At 56.8% G+C, this 19,387-nt stretch overlaps 1 protein-coding gene across 17 annotated transcripts in view; it reads left to right on the top strand.

Annotated features, from left to right (window-relative positions):
* The window catches only part of RAP1GAP (RAP1 GTPase activating protein), a 185,431-nt gene that overhangs the window by 152,852 nt on the left and 13,192 nt on the right, over window positions 1–19,387 (top strand). For all 17 annotated transcript variants that reach the window (XM_073316419.1, XM_073316415.1, XM_073316416.1 and 14 more), the window contains 2 exons: window positions 2,018–2,127; window positions 2,824–2,937. In XM_073316419.1, coding sequence (XP_073172520.1) covers window positions 2,018–2,127; window positions 2,824–2,937 — 224 coding nt within the window. The remainder of the gene's footprint in view (window positions 1–2,017; window positions 2,128–2,823; window positions 2,938–19,387) is intronic.

Here is a 19,387-nt window from a genome sequence, read left to right as displayed (position 1 = left end):
CGTGACTCTCAGCCAGCCAGTAAAATGGAAGGTTTATTAGATGACAGGAACATGGTCTAAAACAGAGCTTGTAGGTGCAGAGAACAGGACCCCTCAGCCAGGTCCATCATGGGGGTAGGGAGCCCAGAGCCCAGACCCCAGGTCTGGGTCTCCCTCCCTTTTCCCAACCAGCTCCAAACTGAAACTCTCCAGCCCTTCCCCTGGCCTTTGTCCCTTTCCCAGGCCAGGAGGCCACCTGATCTCTTTGTTCTCCAACACCTTCAGTTGGCCCCTTTGCAGGGGAGGGCCCAGGCCATCAGTCGCCAGGAGACAGGGTGTCGGCCATTCTCTGGGCAGACACCATCACACTGGCCCTCTAGGGCTCTGTAACAATCACACCCCCTTATCCCGCCACCCCTAGATACTTAAGAAATGCGTAGGGGAAACTGAGGCATCCATCCAGTATTCAGAGAAAACATTAAGAACTTTCCCACTCCGTCACACTCCTCCCTCTCCCTCCATACACGCTGTGCCGTGGCTGACCCGGTGGGTACAGACTACAACTTGAGTGAGCATCACTCATCAGCTGCTACCGCAAGTGCTCGCAGTGAGGATGCAGCTAGCGGTCAGTGGTGCCAGTCTGCCAGAGCTTCCTACCATGCCCGCTGTGCCTGGAAGGACAGACACGTTTTCCTGCTATCCACGGGGAAGGTGTTCACAGAGCGGCCCAGCCCAGCCCCCTGCAATGCGACAAGCCCCCGGCTCAGCCAGCGCGGCCATGGCGGGGAGAGTTATGCTGCAGTGAAGCCGAGCTCACTGGAGCTGAGCTGACTCCAGAGGAGTCTCTTGGCATAGATCGCTTGGGCTAACCCCAGTGCAGGCAGCCTTCTGCCCACTGAGAAGCCAGCAGGAGGCGGGTGCCCTCACTGCCCGCAGCCCAGCCCTGCTTGTTCCTATGTGGCTCCACACCTTCCCTTCACCTTGGCCGGGGGCGTGTCAATGTTAATTCATTGACACGACTGGGTCCCCAGCTGGGCTAGCCCCTCTGCTCATTGCACTCTGATCTGCATAACTGGGGTCAATCCAGACTGGCCCCTGGCCTGACCCCCACTGCTCCCCGCCCTGCCCCCAGCCAGTGTCGCTGGGTTCCAAGGAGAGATCCAGCTATGGACACAGCCGCTGTGCATGGCCCTGCCTGAGCTGGCAGGCAGTGCAAGCCAGTGGTTAGAGCAAGGAGCATGGGAGTGCAGACTCCTGTGTTCCTCTCCTGTCTGTCACATCCTCTCACTGTACCTCAGTTTCCCCACCTGTACAAGAGGGGTGACGGTACCTTCCTCACAGGGCTTCATTCCAGTCCGTGCAGTGCTTGGAGATCCTCAGGTGAAAGGTGCCAGAGGTGGGCACAGGGCTTTGCAAAGGGCTGTGACTGCTTCAAGCTGTGCTGGAGTGCCCCACAGGCATGGGTCACCTCTCCCCATGTCAGGAAGCCTGGCTGAGAGGCCACGCTGTCTGCGAGGTGCTGCCCCTCCAGCCCCTCTGGCATGGTGCAGGCCCCCCAGCAGTGCCCCCCAAGTGCTGAGCATTCTCCAGTTGACAGACGCTCACTCCCCAACAGCATCAGGCCCCCAGACCCCATCAGCCCGGCCCAGCCCCGGTCTCTGCCCCATGGCTAGCAGCTGGCACCATGTGATGGGGCAGAGTCATCGCCGAATTCCTCCTCTCCACCCAGCCCCTGGCGCTCTGATGGGGCTCCAGCTGGAGGAGGCCCTGAGCCCGATGCCCAGCGTTGGTGGCCCACAGGGCTCCCGAGTGGTAGATGTGTGTGAGCAGTAACCGTGGGACCTGGCTAAGCAGGGGACTCTGGTGCCCTGGCGAATGCTGTTGGGGGAGCAGCCCTCGGGATGGGGGCGCCTGCCCTTTGCTGGGTTGGCTCCAGCTCCAGTTTGGTTTTGCCCTTGGTCCAAGTCCAACCCACCCCAGCTTGGGCCCCTGTGGGCTTCCCAGGACTGTCTGGCTGATGGGATCAAACCTTTTCCAGTCGCTGATTGTTCCTGGGAAGAGCCCAACCCGGAAGAAATCAGGGCCCTTCAGCCCCAGGCGGAGCAGCGCCATCGGCATCGAGAACATCCAGGAGGTGCAGGAGAAAAGGTGGGTGAAGCCATGCCAGGGGAGGAGCAGGGGCGCCAAGACCTGCAAGAGGGAGGACCAGCTCCATTCACCCCCACCCCCAGGCAGAGACAGCTGGGTCCTTCCTGCCTGCCCTGCCCCAGCCCCGTGGTGCTGCCCCCGTGCCAATGGGAGGCAGCCGGCTGGGTGACAGGGCACAGCGGGGGCAGGGAAGCAGAGCCCCAAGCGGTGATGGGGAGGAGGAGGGAGGGGCTGTCCCAGCGAGCACAGAGAGCCTCCACTGTGGCACCTCGCTGTGCGGCTCCGTCTCTCCAAGGCTGCTCCCAGCAGACACGCCTGGCCCCTGGCCAGACTGCCAGGGGCAGGACGGGCTGGGCATGTGCTCTCCCCTGAGGGCAGCTGCCTGGAATTCACCTGGAATTCAGCCTGGATTAGACCCCGAGGGGAGTGGGGATGCCACCAAGCAGCGGGAGCTCCCGCACTGCCAGGCCCAGGCCAGCCTGGCCACACCGGGGGTTTGTGCTGCATCGCGGCTGGCACTGAGCCCAGGGGAGACCAGGTGTGAGGACAGGGACACCAGTCACCAATCCAGCCCTGCCGTGCTATGGGCTGGAAGATCTTGGTGCCCCCTGGGAGGGCAGCTGGAGATGAGAGCTGCCCAGCAGCTAGCATGGCTCTCCTGCCCTGGTCCAAGTATGTCCCCGGTGCCTCTCACAGGGAGAGCACAGCAGGCCCCCAGAAGACACCTGACAGCGGCCACATGTCCCAGGAGCCCAAGTCGGAGAACTCGTCCAACCAGAGCTCTCCAGAGATGCCCACCATGAAGAACAGGTCAGTTCCTCCTTAGCCCAGGGCTGGGATTCCCAGGGAGCCTAATGGGCTGTGTTCAGAGAGCAATATACACGTGGGCAATATTTAGGGGGGTGGAGCATTTCCCACACAGAGGCGTTGGGCCAGGGGGCAGAGGGTCCTTTCCATTTGATCTGCACTCATTTGCTCTGCTCTGAAAATGCCCATCAAAGGGTGGTCCGGACGCAGCCCCACTGCAGGGCTCTGGGCACCCATGAGCGGGACACAGAAAAGAGACTTGTCCAGGGGCAGCCAATGAGGGGTCTGACTGCCCTGTCTCTCCAAGGGTGGGTGAGGGAGAGGGTGGGACATGTTGGAGGGTGCTGGGTGTCACTGCCCTGTGTCTCGGGGGCCGGGTTAATGGGGTGCTGGGTCTGTCTGCCTTGTGTCTTCGGGGGAGGCACAGGGGGGTGCTGGGTCTCACTGCCCTGTGTCTCGGGGTGCGGGGACACAGGGAGGGTGCTGGGTCTGACTGCCCTGTCTCTTGGAGGGATACGGGGGGGTGCTGGGTCTCACTGCCCTGTGTCTCGGGGTGCGGGGACACAGGGAGGGTGCTGGGTCTGACTGCCCTGTCTCTTGGAGGGATACGGGGGGGTGCTGGGTCTCACAGCCCAGTGTATCTGGGGGCCATAGGGGCGTGCTGCGTCTCGGGGGGGGGGTACATGTGGGTTGCTGGATCAGACTGTCCTGTGTCTTGCAGGGGTACGGGGGGGTACTGGGTGTCACTGCTATATCTCAGGGGGATGCAGGGGAGTGCTGGGTCTCACTGCCCTATGTCTTGGGGTGGGGGTGTAGGGGGTTGCTTGGTCTAACAGCCCAGTGTAGGGGGTGTCTTGGTGAGTGGGTTAGGGGGGTACTGGGTCTCAGTGCCCTGTGTCTGGGGGGTACCGGGGGGTGCTGGGTCTCACTGCCATATCTCGGAGGGATGCAGAGGGGGTGTTTGGTCTGACTGCCCTGTGTGTTGGGGGGCCCTAGGAGGGTACTGGGTCTCGGGGGGTTGCACAGGAGTTGCTGGGTTGGACTGCCCTGAGTCTCAGAGGGGTGCCTGGTCTCACTGCCTTGTGTACTGGGATGGGGCGGGGGGGGCGGGGGGTACTTGGTCTCCCTGCCCTGTGTCTCAGAGGGTACGGGGGGGGTGGTTGGTCTCACTGCCCTGTGTCCCATGGGGATACGGAGGGTGCTGGGTCTGACTGCCCTGTGTCTTCGGGGTACAGAGCGGGTGCTGGGTCTCACTGCCCTGCGTCTCATGGGAGTACAGGGAGGATGCTGGGTCTCACTGCCCTGTGTCTTGTGGGGTAAAGGAGGGGTTCTGGGTCTCACAGCCTAGTGTCTCGGGGGGGGGGTAGGGGGTGTCTTCAGGGGTGGCTAAGGGGGGTTCTGGGTTCCAGTGCCCTATGTCTGGGAGGTACCGGGGGGTGCTGTGTCTCACTGCCATATCTCGGTGGGGTGCTGGGTCTGACTGCCCTGTGTGTCGGGGGGCCATAGAGGGGTGCTGGGTCTTGGGGTGATGCACGGGAGTTGCCGGGTCTCACTGCCCTGCGTCTCATGGGAGTACAGGGAGGATGCTGGGTCTCACTGCCCTGTGTCTTGTGGGGTAAAGGAGGGGTTCTGGGTCTCACAGCCTAGTGTCTCGGGGGGGGGGTAGGGGGTGTCTTCAGGGGTGGCTAAGGGGGGTTCTGGGTTCCAGTGCCCTATGTCTGGGAGGTACCGGGGGGTGCTGTGTCTCACTGCCATATCTCGGTGGGGTGCTGGGTCTGACTGCCCTGTGTGTCGGGGGGCCATAGAGGGGTGCTGGGTCTTGGGGTGATGCACGGGAGTTGCCGGGTCTGACTTCCCTGTGTCTCGGAGGGGTGCTGGGTGTCATTGCCCTGGGTCTCGGTGGGATGCAGGGGTCGTGCTGGGTCTCACAGCCCAGTGTATCTGGGGTACATAGGGGAGTGCTGAATCTCGGGGGGGTGCATGTGGTTTGCTGGATCATAGAATCATAGAATCATAGAATATCAGGGTTGGAAGGGACCTCAGGAGGTTCTAGTCCAACCCCCTGCTCAAAGCAGGACCAATCCCCAACTAAATCATCCCAGCCAGGGCTTTGTCAAGCCTGACCTTAAAAACTTCTAAGGAAGGAGATTCCACCACCTCCCTAGGTAACGCATGCCAGTGTTTCACCACCCTCCTAGTGAAAAAGTTTTTCCTAATATCCAACCTAAACCTCCCCCACTGCAACTTGAGACCATTACTCCTCGTTCTGTCATCAGCTACCACTGAGAACAGTCTAGAGCCATCCTCTTTAGAACCCCCTTTCAGGCAGTTGAAAGCAGCTATCAAATCCCCCCTCATTCTTCTCTTCCGCAGACTAAACAATCCCAGCTCCCTCAGCCTCTCCTCATAAGTCATGTGTTCCAGACTCCTAATCATTGCATCCGATGAAGTGAGCTGTAGCTCACGAAAGCTCATGCTCAAATAAATTGGTTAGTCACTAAGGTGCCACAAGTCCTCCTTTTCTTTTTGCTAATACAGACTAACACGGCTGCTACTCTGAAACTAATCATTTTTGTTGCCCTCCGCTGAACGCTTTCCAATTTTTCCACATCCTTCTTGTAGTGTGGGGCCCAAAACTGGACACAGTACTCCAGATGAGGCCTCACCAATGTCGAATAGAGGGGAACGATCACGTCCCTCGATCTGCTGGCAATGCCCCTACATATACATCCCAAAATGCCATTGGCCTTTTTGGCAACAAGGGCACACTGCTGACTCATATCCAGCTTCTCGTCCACTGTCACCCCTAGGTCCTTTTCTGCAGAACTGCGGCCTAGCCATTCGGTCCCTAGTCTGTAGCCATGCATGGGATTCTTCCGTCCGAAGTGCAGGACTCTGCACTTGTCCTTGTTGAACCTCATCAGATTTCTTTTGGCCCAATCCTCTAATTTGTCTAGGTCCCTCTGTATCCTATCCCTACCCTCCAGCATATCTACCTCTCCTCCCAGTTTAGGGTCATCTGCAAACTTGCTGAGGGTGCAATCCACACCATCCTCCAGATCATTAATGAAGATATTGAACAAAACTGGCCTGAGGACCAACCCTTGGGGCACTCCGCTTGATACTGGCTGCCAACTAGACATGGAGCCATTGATCACTACCCGTTGAGCCCGACAATCTAGCCAACTTTCTACCACCTTATAGTCCATTCATCCAGCCCATACTTCTTTAACTTGCTGGCAAGAATACTGTGGGAGACCGTATCAAAAGTTTTGCTAAAGTCAAGGAATAACACGTCCACCGCTTTCCCCTCATCCACAGAGCCAGTTATCTCGTCATAGAGGCAGTTAGATTAGTCAGGCATGACTTGCCCTTGGGAAATCCATGCTGACTGTTCCTGATCACTTTCCTTTCCTCTGAGTGCTTCAGAATTGATTCCTTGAGGACCTGCTCTATGATTTTTCCAGGGACTGAGGTGAGGCTGACTGGCCTGCAGTTCCCAGGATCCTCCTTCTTCCCTTTTTTAAAGATGGGGACTACATTAGCCTTTTTCCAGTCATCCGGGACCTTCCCTGATCGCCAAGAGTTTTCAAAGATAATGGCCAATGGCTCTGCAATCACATCCGCCAACTCCATTAGCACTCTCGGATGCAGCGCATCCGGCCCCATGGACTTGTGTTCGTCCAGCTTTTCTAAATAGTCCCGAACCACTTCTTTCTCCACAGAGGACTGGTCACCTCCTCCCCATGCTGTGCTGCCCAGTGCAGCAGTCTGGGAGCTGACCTTGTTCGTGAAGACAGAGGCAAAAAAAGCATTGAGTACATTAGCTTTTTCCACATCCTCCTGCACTAGGTTGCCTCCCTCATTCAGTCAGGGGCCCACACTTTCCTTGGCTTTCTTCTTGTTGCCAACATACCTGAAGAAACCCTTCTTGTTACTCTTAACATCTCTTGCTAGCTGCAACTCCAGGTGTGATTTGGCCTTCCTGATTTCACTCCTGCATGCCCGAGCAATATTTTTATACTCTTCCCTGGTCATTTGTCCAGTCTTCCACTTCTTGTAAGCTTCTTTTTTGTGTTGAGATCAGCAAGGATTTCACTGTTAAGCCAAGCTGGTTGCCTGCCATATTTACAATTCTTTCTACACTTCGGGATGGTTTGTTCTTGTAACCTCAATAAGGATTCTTTAAAATAGAGCCAGCTCTCCTGCACTCCTTTCCCCCTCATGTTATTCTCCCGGGGATCCTGCCCATCAGTTCCCTGAGGGAGTCACAGTCTGCTTTTCTGAAGTCCAGGGTCCGTATTCTGCTGCTCTCCTTTCTTCCCTGTGTCAGGATCCTGAACTCGACCTTCTCATGGTCACTGCCTCCCAGGTTCCCATCCCATCCCATCTCACTGCCCTGTGTCTCGGAGGGGTGCTGGGGAGCGGTTCTGGGTCTCACTGCCCTATGTCTTGAGGGAAGGCGCAGGGGGTTGCTGGGTCTCACTGCTCATTGTCTCGGGGGCGTGGAGTTTAGGGAGGTGCTGGGTCTGACTGTCCTCTGTCTTGGAGGGGTACAGAGCGGGTGCTTGGTCTCACTGCCCTGTGTCTTGGAGGGGTATAGGAGAGGTGCTGGGTTTGACTGCCCTGTGTTTCGAAGGGGTATATGGTGGGTGTTGGGTCTCACTGCCCCGTGTCTCGGGGAGGAGGGCTTTAGGGAGGTGCTGGGTCTGACTGCCTTGTGTCTTGGAGGGGTACAGAACGGGTGTTGGGTCTCACTGCCCTGTGTCTTGGGAGCAGGTACGGCTGGTGCTGGGTCTTACTGCCCTGTGTCTTTGAGGTTTACAGAGTGGATGCTGGGTCTCACTGCCCCATGTCTCGCGGGGGCGGGGCGGGCACAGGGCGGGTGCTGGGTCTGATTATCCTGTGTCTTCGAGGGGTGCAGAGCAGGTGCTGGGTCTCACTGCCCTGCGTCTTTGGGGGGATCAAGGGGGTGCAGGGTCTGACTGCCCTGTGTCTCGCGGGGAGGGTACAGGGCGGGTGCTGCGTCTCACTGCCCTGTGTCTCGGAGAGGTACGGGGGGTGCTGGTCCACACTACTCTGTGTCTTGGAGGGGGAGTTTAGGGGGGTGTTGCATGTGACTGCCCTGTGTCTCGTGGGGGGGGGTACAGGGGAGATGCTGGGTCTCACTGTCCTGTGTCTTGGAGCGGGAGTTTACGGGTGCTAGGTCTGACTGCCCTGTGTCTCGGAGGGAGGGTAGTGGAGGGTGCTGGGTCTGCTGCCCCATGTCTCAGGGGGGTATGGCGGGTGCTGGGTCTCACTGCCCTGTTTCTCGGGGAGGTAGGGGGTGTGTGGTTCTCACTGCTCTATGTCTTGGAGGGGAGTTTAGGGGGGTGCTTCATTGACTGCCCTGTGTCTCGGGGGGTGGGGTACAGGGGAGGTTCTGGATCTTACTGCCCTGTGTCTCTGGGGGGTATACGGGGGTGCTGGGTCTCACTGCCCTGTGTCTCGGGTAGGGGTACAGGAGGGTGTTGTGTCTCACTGTCCTCTATCTCTGGGGGGCATACGGGGATGCTGGGTCTCACTGCCTCATTTCTCGGGGTTGGGAGGTGCAGGGCAGGTGCTTGGTCTCACTGCCCTGTGTCTTGGAAGGGTACAGGAGAGGTTCTGGGTTTCACTGCCCCGTGTTTTGAGGGGGTACATGATGGGTGTTGGGTCTCACTGCCCTGTGTCTTGGGGTGGGGGTGTAAGGGGTTCTCAGCCTAACAGCCCAGTGTAGGGGTGTCATGGAGTGTGGGGGAGTCTGAGGCCTGCACCCCTCTTCCTGGAATTCACTGTGACTCTCAGCCAGCCAGTAAAACAGAAGGTTTATTGAACAATAGGAACACAGTCTGAAACAGAGCTTGTGGGTACAACCAGGACCCCTCAGTCAAGTCCTTCTGGGGGGCAGGGAGCTTAGACCCCAGCCCTGGGGCTCCCTGCGTTCCACCCCCCAGCACCAAACTGAAACTAAACCCCCCCAGCAGGCTCCCTCCTGCAGCCTCTGTTCACATTTCTGGGCAGAGGTGTCACCTCCCCCTCCCCCTCCCGGCTCAGGGGACAGGCTCTCAGGTCTCCCATCCCCAGGGCACATTCCCAGGTCAACACTCCCCCCTCCCTGCTGCGTCACAAGGGGTATCTTGGTGAGTGGGTTAGGAGGTTCTGGGTCTCATTGCCCTGTGTCTGGGGAAGTACCAGGGGGTGCTGGGTCTCGCCCTGGACCCCTGGGCCCTCCACCCCCTGAAGGGGATGATGCCACCCTGTTCTCTAGACCAGAGTGACTCTCAGCCAGCATAAAACAGGAGGTTTATTGAGTGTTGAACACAGCCCAGGAAACTCTCAGGACCCTCAGGCCTGGCCTCCCTCAGCACAGCACATCCAAATCTCCCTGCATCCAGGGGGGCTCTGCCTGCCCCCTCTCTCCAGCCCAGAGACCCCCCTGCTGTCCAGCTGGGAATCTGATATTACCCCCCACCCCTCCTCTGTCCATTGTCTTCTCTCCAGGTAAACAGGAAACAGGGTCGCCTGGGCCTCCTCTCATCTGCCCTCTCGCCCCTCTGGCTGGAACCAGCAGGTCAGGTCCCCAGGGGTCCTCTCTTCACAGTCCTTGTTCTCCTGCTGGCCAGAACCGGCTGCGACTGAGCTGGGCCTCTGGGTCACCAGTCGCTGGGGTCTCCATGCTCCAGGCCATCAGCTGGGGTCCCCAGTTCCCTGGCTGGTCCTCTGTAACAACAAACTCCCTCTCCCATCCCCTTGTTAAACCAGTAACACCCAGGAACACTACGTCCCACTCCCTCTGCATGCAAACCCAGAAAGCCCCCCCATAGGAAACAAGGAACAACCAAGAAAACCCCCCATGTTGTTACAGGGGTATCTTGGTGAGTGGTTAGGGGTGTGCTGGGTCTCACTGCCATATCTCTGAGGGATGCAGGGGGGTGCTGGGTCTGACTGCCCTGTGTGTTGGGAGGCCATAGGTGGGTGCTGGGTCTCAGGGGGGTGCACGGGAGTTGCTGGGTCTGACTGCCCTGTGTCTCGGGGAGTGGGTTGGGGGTGCTGGGTCTGACTGCCCTGAGTCTTGGGGGGACACAGAGGGATGCTGGGTCTCACTGCCCTGTGTCTCAGGGTGGGGGTATAGAGGGGTGCTCAGTTTAACAGCCCAGTGTAGGGGGTATCTTGGTGAGTGGGTTACGGGGGTGCTGGGTCTCAGTGACCTGTGTCTGGGGAGGTACCGGTAGGTGCTGGGTTTCACTGCCATATCTCTGCGGGGTGCAGGGGGGGTGCTGGGTCTGACTGCCCTGGGTGTTGGGAGGCCATAGGTGGGTGCTGGGTCTCAGGGGGGTGCACGGGAGTGGCTGGGTGTGACTGCCCTGTGTCTCAGAGGCGTGCTGGGTCTCACTGCCCTGTGTCTCCCCTTGGGCACTATGGCGAGAAGTCTCAGTGGCAGAGGAGTCTGCGGCTTGACCCTGGGAGAGAGGTTATGACCTGGAGAAGGGCTGGCACACTAGGGGTTTGTCCTGGAAACCATGGGGAGCTGAGAGCACCCAGGCCTGCGAGTGGCCAGCGGGAAGATGTATAATGAGCGCCTGTGATGAAGTGGGACTCTTCTTAATGTTTCCTCTGAATAGTATGGGGGTGCCTCAGTTTCCCCTAGGCAGTTCTTAAGTATCTAGGTGGTGGGGTAAGGGTGTATGATCATTGCAGAGCCCTAGAGGGCCCGTGTGTGCAGGAGTCTGGACACAGAGAATGGCCGACACCCTGTTTCCTGGCAACTGATGGCCTGGGCCCTTCCCCCCTGCAAGGTGAGAGCTAAAGGGTTGGAGAACAAAGGAATCAGGTGACCACCTGGCCCGGGAAAGGAACAAAGCCCAGAGGAGGAGGGGCTGGAGGGAGTTTCAGTTTGGGGCTGGCTGGGACATGGAGTGAAGTGCAGACGTGGTTGTCTGGCTCACTGCCCCCCAAAATGGACCCAGCTGAGGGGGCCCGTTCTCTGCACCTGCAAGCTCTGTTTTAGACCATGTTCCTGTCATCTAATAAACCTTCTGTTTTACTGGCTGGCTGAGAGTCACGTCTGACTGCGAAGTTGGGGTGCAGGACCCTCTGGCTTCCCCAGGAGCCCCGCCTGAGTGGACTCGCTGGGGGGAAGCGCACGGAGGGGCAGAGGATGCTGAATGCTCCGAGGTCAGACCCAGGAAGGTGGAAGCTGTGTGTTCTGCAGACAGGCTGCTCACAGAAAGGCGACTACCCCAGAGTCCTGACTGGCTTCATGGGGAGCAGTTCCAGAGCATCGCCCAGGGACTCCGTGACAGCGCCTTAAGAGCGACCTGGTGGAGCTGAGCAGGCAGAGGGGGCTGCGTATTGGGAGGCTCACCAAAGAACAGCTGATTGCCCAGCTGGAGGAGGAGGACCGCTTCAATGAACCGATCCCTGTCTCTGAGGGAAGCAGCCTGGCAGATGCAGGGCGGGCACCAGTGTCTGTCCCAGCTGCGGGTGGTCAGACGGCTGCCGAGGGCATCCCGGGACCCCTCCTATCTATGCCTAGGGGAAGGTCTGGGAGGAGCCCAGTGAATACCGAGGGCACCGTGACCCCTGCGGCCAGCTGGGGATCCTCCTGGCGGAGCTCCCCATCCCTGGAGCTGAGGTGGCTGGAATGGGAGAGGGAGATAAAACTGAAAGAGCTAGAGTTGAGGCAGCAGGAACTAAAGGAGGAATGGAAAGAACGAGAGAAGCAGAGACAGCGTGAGCTGGAGTTGGCCAGGCTGAGAAGCAACAAGCCTCCAGCTGCGGTGAGTGATGGGGGACCCAGGACGGCATGGAGATTTGATAAGTGTGTCCTGGCCCAGTATAAGGAAGGGGAGGATATAGGGTATGTCTACACTACGGAATAAGGTCGAATTTATAGAAATCGGTTTTTTAGAAATTGGTTTTATATATTCGACTGTGTGTCCCCCCACAGAAAATGCTCTAAGCGCATTAAGTGCATTAACTCGGCGGAGTGCTTCCACAGTACCGAGGCAAGAGTCAACTTCCGGAGCGTTGCACTGTGGGTAGCTATCCCACAGTTCCCGCAGTCTCCGCTGCCCATTGGAATTCTGGGTTGAGATCCCAATGCCTGATGGGGCTAAAACATTGTCGCGGGTGGTTCTGGGTACATATCGTCAGGCCCCCGTTCCCTCCCTCCCTCCGTGAAAGCAAGGGCAGACAATCGTTTCGCGCCTTTTTTCCTGAATTACCTGTGCAGACGCCATACCACGGCAAGCATGGAGCCCGCTCAGGTAACCGTCACCGTATGTCTCCTGGGTGCTGGCAGACGCGGTACGGCATCGCTACACAGTAGCAGCAACCCATTGCCTTCTGGCAGCAGATGGTGCAGTACGACTGGTAGCCGTCATCGTCGTGTCCGAGGTGCTCCTGGCCACGTCGGCTGGGAGCGACTGGGCAGACATGGGCGCAGGGACTAAATTTGGAGTGACTTGACCAGGTCATTCTCTTTAGTCCTGCAGTCAGTCCTACTGAACCATCTTATGGTGAGCGGGCAGGCGATACGGATTGCTAGCAGTCGTACTGTACCATCTTCTGCCGAGCAGCCATGAGATGAGGATGACTAGCAGTCGTATTGTACCATCTTCTGCCGGGCAGGCAAGAGATGAGGATGGCTAGCAGTCGTACTGTACCATCTTCTGCCGAGCAGCCATGAGATGTGGATGGCATGCAGTCCTTCTACACCATCTGCTGCCAGCCAAAGATGTAAAAGATAGATGGAGTGGGTCAAAACAAGAAATAGACCAGATTTGTTTTGTACTCATTTGCTTCCCCCCCTCCCCTGTCTAGGGGACTCATTCCTCTAGGTCACACTGTAGTCACTCATAGAGAAGGTGCAGCGAGGTAAATCTAGCCATGTATCAATCAGAGGCCAGGCTAACCTCCTTGTTCCAATAAGAACGATAACTTAGGTGCACCATTTCTTATTGGAACCCTCCGTGAAGTCCTGCCTGAAATACTCCTTGATGTAAAGACACCCCCTTTGTTGATTTTAGCTCCCTGAAGCCAACCCTGTAAGCCGTGTCGTCAGTCGCCCCTCCCTCCGTCAGAGCAACGGCCGACAATCGTTCCGCGCCTTTTTTTCTGTGCGGACGCCATACCAAGGCAAGCATGGAGGCTGCTCAGCTCACTTTGGCAATTAGGAGCACATTAAACACCACACGCATTATCCAGCAGTATATGCAGCACCAGAACCTGGCAAAGCGATACCGGGCGAGGAGGCGACGTCAGCGCGGTCCCGTGAGTGATCAGGACATGGACACAGATTTCTCTGAAAGCATGGGCCCTGCCAATGCATGCATCATGGTGCTAATGGGGCAGGTTCATGCTGTGGAACGCCGATTCTGGGCTCGGGAAACAAGCACAGACTGGTGGGACCGCATAGTGTTGCAGGTCTGGGACGATTCCCAGTGGCTGCGAAACTTTCGCATGCGTAAGGGCACTTTCATGGAACTTTGTGACTTGCTTTCCCCTGCCCTGAGGCGCATGAATACCAAGATGAGAGCAGCCCTCACAGTTGAGAAGCGAGTGGCGATAGCCCTGTGGAAGCTTGCAACGCCAGACAGCTACCGGTCAGTTGGGAATCAATTTGGAGTGGGCAAATCTACTGTGGGGGCTGCTGTGATGCAAGTAGCCCACGCAATCAAAGATCTGCTGATATCAAGGGTAGTGACCCTGGGAAATGTGCAGGTCATAGTGGATGGCTTTGCTGCAATGGGATTCCCTAACTGTGGTGGGGCCATAGACGGAACCCATATCCCTATCTTGGCACCGGAGCACCAAGCCGCCGAGTACATAAACCGCAAGGGGTACTTTTCAATAGTGCTGCAAGCTCTGGTGGATCACAAGGGACGTTTCACCAACATCAACGTGGGATGGCCGGGAAAGGTACATGATGCTCGCATCTTCAGGAACTCTGGTCTGTTTCAAAAGCTGCAGGAAGGGACTTTATTCCCAGACCAGAAAATAACTGTTGGGGATGTTGAAATGCCTATATGTATCCTTGGGGACCCAGCCTACCCCTTAATGCCATGGCTCATGAAGCCGTACACAGGCAGCCTGGACGGTAGTCAGGAGCTGTTCAACTACAGGCTGAGCAAGGGCAGAATGGTGGTAGAATGTGCATTTGGACGTTTAAAGGCGCGCTGGCGCAGTTTACTGACTCGCTTAGACCTCAGCGAAACCAATATTCCCACTGTTATTACTTGTTGCTGTGTGCTCCACAATATCTGTGAGAGTAAGGGGGAGACGTTTATGGCGGGGTGGAGGTTGAGGCAAATCGCCTGGCTGCTGGTTACGCGCAGCCAGACACCAGGGCGGTTAGAAGAGCACAGGACGGCGCGGTACGCATCAGAGAAGCTTTGAAAACCAGTTTCATGACTGGCCAGGCTACGGTTTGTTTCTCCTTGATGAAACCCCCCACCCCTTGGTTCACTCTTCTTCCCTGTAAGCTAACCACCCTCCCCTCCTCCCTTCGATCACTGCTTGCAGAGGAAATAAAGTCATTGTTGCTTCACATTCATGCATTCTTTATTCATTCATCACACAAATAGGGGGATGACTACCAAGGTAGCCCAGGAGGGGTGGTGGAGGAGGGAAGGAAAATGCCACACAGCACTTTAAAAGTTTACAACTTTAAAATTTATTGAATGACAGCCTTCTTTTTGGGGGGCAATCCTCTGTGGCAGAGTGGCTGGTTGGCCGGTGGCCCCCCCACCGCGTTCTTGGGCGTCTGGGTGTGGAGGCTATGGAACTTGGGGAGGAGGACAGTTGGTTACACAGGGGCTGTAGTGGCAGTCTGTGCTCCAGCTGCCTTTGCTGCAGCTCAACCAAACACTGGAGCATACTGGTTTGGTCCTGCAGCAGCCTCAGCATTGAATCCTGCCTCCTCTCATCATGCTGCCGCCACATATGAGCTTCAGCCCTGTCTTCAGCCCGCCACTTACTCTCTTCAGCCCGCCACCTCTCCTCCCGGTCATTTTGTGCTTTCCTGCACTCTGACATTATTTGCCTCCACACATTCGTCTGTGCTCTGTCAGTGCGGGAGGACAGCATGAGCTCGGAGAACATTTCATCTCGAGTGCATTTTTTTTCTTTCTAATCTTCACTAGCCTCTGGGAAGGAGAACATCCTGTGATCATTGAAGCACATGCAGCTGGTGGGAAAAAAAAGGGACAGCGGTATTTAAAAAGATACATTTTATAAAACAGTGACTACACTCTTTCAGGGTAAACCTTGCTGTTAACATTACATACATAGCACATGTGCTTTCGTTACAAGGTCACATTTTGCCTCCCCCCACTGCGTGGCTACCCCCTCAACCCTCCCCCCGCCCCGTGGCTAACAGCGGGGAACATTTCTGTTTAGCCACAGGCAAACAGCCCAGCAGGAACGGGCTCCTCTGAGTGTCCCGTGAAGAAAAGCACTCTATTTCAACCAGGTGACCATGAATGATATCTCACTCTCCTGAGGATAACACAGAGAGATAAAGAACGGATGTTGTTTGAACACCAGCAAACATACACTGCAATGCTTTGTTGTACAGTGATTCCCGAGTACGTGTTACTGGCCTGGAGTGGTAAAGTGTCCTACCATGAAGGACGCAATAAGGCTGCCCTCCCCAGAAACCTTTTGCAAAGGCTTTGGGAGTACATCCAGGAGAGCCGCGAATGCCAGGGCAAAGTAATCCTTTCACATGCTTGCTTTTAAACCATGTATAGTATTTTAAAAGATACACTCACCAGAGGTCCCTTCTCCGCCTGCCGGGTCCAGGAAGCATCCTTGGGTGGGTTCAGGAGGTACTGGCTCCAGGTCCAGGGTGAGAAACAGTTCCTGGCTGTCGGGAAAACCGGTTTCTCCGCTTGCTTGCTGTGAGCTATCTACAACCTCATCATCATCATCATCATCTTCTTCGTCCCCAAAACCTGCTTCCGTGTTGCCTCCATCTCCATTGAAGGAGTCAAACAACACGGCTGGGGTAGTGGTGGCTGAACCCCCTAAAATGGCATGCAGCTCATCATAGAAGTGGCATGTTTGGGGCTCTGACCCGGAGCGGCCGTTCGCCTCTCTGGTTTTCTGGTAGGCTTGCCTCAGCTCCTTAAGTTTCACGCAGCACTGCTTCGGGTCCCTGTTATGGCATCTGTCCTTCATGCCCTGGGAGATTTTGACAAAGGTTTTCGCATTTCGAAAACTGGAACGGAGTTCTGATAGCACGGATTCCTCTCCCCATACAGCGATCAGATCCCGTACCTCCCGTTCGGTCCATGCTGGAGCTCTTTTGCGATTCTGGGACTCCATCATGGTCACCTCTGCTGATGAGCTCTGCATGGTCACCTGCAGCTTGCCACGCTGGTCAAACAGGAAATGAAATTCAAAAGTTCGCGGTTCTTTTCCTGTCTACCTGGCCAGTGCATCTGAGTTGAGAGTGCTGTCCAGAGCGGTCACAATGGAGCACTCTGGGATAGCTACCGGAGGCCAATACCGTCGAATTGTGTCCACAGTACCCCAAATTCGAGCCGGCAAGGCCAATTTAAGCGCTAATCCACTTGTCAGGGGTGGAGTAAGGAAATCGATTTTAAGAGCCCTTTAAGTCGAAATAAAGGCCTTCATCGTGTGGACGGGTGCAGGTTTATATTGATTTAACGCTGCTAAATTCGACCTAAAGTCCTAGTGTAGACCAGGGCATAGATGACTTCCTGAATGCCTTTGAGAACGCCTATGAGCTGCACAGGGTTGACCCTGCAGACAGGCTCCAGTTTCTCACCCCCTTTCTGGACCCCAAAGCCATAGGGCTGTACAGCCGAATGAAAGGGGCGGAGGTAGGGGACTACGAATTATTCAAAAAGGCTTTGCTATGCGAGTTTGGGCTGACCCCCGAGATGTACCGGAAAAGGTTCCGGAGTCAGTGTAAAACCCCTGAGGTCACATATCTAGAACTCCAGATGCAGGGATACGCCCACAAGAGGGCAGATGGGGCCCAAACTAAGGAGGACCTGCTTGACCTAATGGTACTGGAGCAACTGTATGAACAGTGCCCATCTGACCTGAGGCTATGGTTGGAGGACAAAAAGCCCCAGGACCCGCAACGCGCAGGGCAACTGGCCAATGAGTTTGTGAACTGCCGGTCAAAGGGTGGCAGGGAGAAGTCCCAAAGGACAGGCCTGCCATGATGCAGAGAGAGTCACCCTGGGACGTCCCAAAGGGGGAACATGGAGAACCCCCTCCAAAGGGGAACGCCTGGCATCAGGACCAACCAACCGGCTCGAGGGGACCAATGGGACATGCATTGCTATTACTGTGGCCAGAGAGGCCACATACGGACCCAGTGCCCCAGGCTCAAGGGCAGACTGAGCAGACCGAACCCGCACACCGTTAACTGGGTAGGGACCCAGCCAGATGAGGGGCAGGCTTCCCAGGCAATGGGGGTTAGCAGTGTACCAACTGCTCAGGAGGGAGGAGTTTCCCAGGCCAGTTCCTCTGGGGGGCTGGATGCTCCAGACTCAAGGTTCTCAGTTTACAAAGTGGGTGCAGGGCTGTCCCTGCGGAGCGAGTGCCTTGTTCCCCTGGAGGTGGCTAGGAGGAAGGTCATGGGATACTGGGGTACGGATGCTGAGGTGATGCTGGCCCAGTCCGAGGTGGTGGCCCAACAGCTATCTGACCCTGACGGGTGTGGGCGGGACACCATTCAAGGTGCCCATGGAGAGGGTACATCTGAAATGGGGGGCCAAGGAGGTTCCCAAGTATATGGGGGTGCACCACTATTTGCCCACTGAGGTGTTGATGGGGGGACCTAGAGGAATGGCCAAGCAACCCCCAGAAGGCCCTGGTCGTGACCTGTAGCCAGAGCCGGCAAAGGGTACCTCACCGGAGGCACAGGACCCTACCCCAGTGCGGAGGGAGTGCCCAGGGACAAGGCTCAGAGGGGCTGCGGCTTCAGACCCAGCCAGCAAGAGGGAGCAGGTCCCCATCCCTTCTCCAGCCGCTGAGTTCCAGGCCGAGTTGAGGAAAGATCCCTCCTTGCGGAAACTAAGGACCTGGCCGACCTCAGTGCAGCACAGACCATGGGGAGAGGTTGCCAGGAGAGGCTCCTGTGGGAGAAGGGGTTCCTGTACCGAGAATGGGCTCCCCCAGGGGAAGTGGAGTCCTGTGGGGTCAGGAGGCAGCTGGTGGTCCCCCCGAAGTATCGCCGCAAGCTCCTGTACCTGGCCCATGACATCCCCCTCGCAGGGCACCAGGGAATCCGGCGCACCCGGCAGAGGTTGCTACAGAACTTTTACTGGCCCGGGGTCTTTACCACGGTCCGGCAGTATTGCCGATCCTGTGACCCATGTCAGAGGGTGGGGAAGGCCCGGGACAAGGGGAAAGCGGCTTTGAGACTTTTGCCCATCATAGAGGAGCCTTTCCAGGAGGTGGCTATGAACATAGTGGGGCCTCTCAGCAAGACAACCTGGTTGGGGAAGAAATACATTCTGGTGGTGGTAGATTTCGCTACCCGCTACCCCGAGGCAGTGCCCGATCTTCCATCGAAGCAGACACCGTGGCCGATGCGCTCCTGACCATTTTCAGCCGAGTGGGATTCCCCAAGGAAGTCTTGACAGACCAAGGCTCCAACTTCATGTCGGCCCTGCTCCGGTGCTTGTGGGAGGAATGTGGGGTTCGGCACGACTGGGCCTCCGCATATCAACCCCAATCCATAATGCTGGTGGAGAGGTTCAATGGGACGCTAAAGATGATGCTGAAAACCTTCATGAACCAGCACTCTCAGGACTGGGACAAGTACTTACCTCACCTGCTGTTCGCATACAGGGAAGTGCCCCAGGAGTCTACTGGATTTTCGCCTTTCGAACTGTTATATAGAAAGAGGGTAAAGGGGCCCCTGGACCTGATGAGCGATGATTGGGAGGGGAAGGCCACTCCCGATGGGGAGTCAGTGGTGGAGTATATCCTGACCTTCCGAGAAAGACTTGCTGAGCTAATGGGCCTGGCCAAGGAGAATCTGGGCAGAGCCTAGAGGAAGCAGAAGGTCTGGTATGACCACACGGCGCGGGCCTGCACCTACGCCACCGGGGATCAGGTGATGGTTCTCATCCCTGTGAGAAAGAACAAACTACAGGCCGCCTGGGAGGGCCCTTTCAAGGTTGTCAAGCAGCTAAATGAGGTAAACTATGTGGAGGAGCTGTCGAACCGGGCGTACCACCGCCGGGTGTACCATGTGAATATGATGAAGCCATATTATGCCAGGGGGAATGTGGTGCTTGCCGTGTGTGGACATTGGGAGGAGCAGGACCCTTTGGTAAATATATTCCCTAAGACAGGAGCTGGCTCCTCCCAGGAAACAGTTCCCCTCTCTGATTGGCTAACCCTTGCCCAGGAAGCTGAAATCACAGGGGTGCTGCAT

The sequence above is a fragment of the Lepidochelys kempii genome, chromosome 18 (assembly GCF_965140265.1).
Source record: "Lepidochelys kempii isolate rLepKem1 chromosome 18, rLepKem1.hap2, whole genome shotgun sequence".
Taxonomy (NCBI): Eukaryota; Metazoa; Chordata; order Testudines; family Cheloniidae; genus Lepidochelys; species Lepidochelys kempii.
The sequence above is the reverse complement of the archived record's forward strand: the minus strand, read 5'-3'. Positions and strand labels throughout refer to the sequence as shown.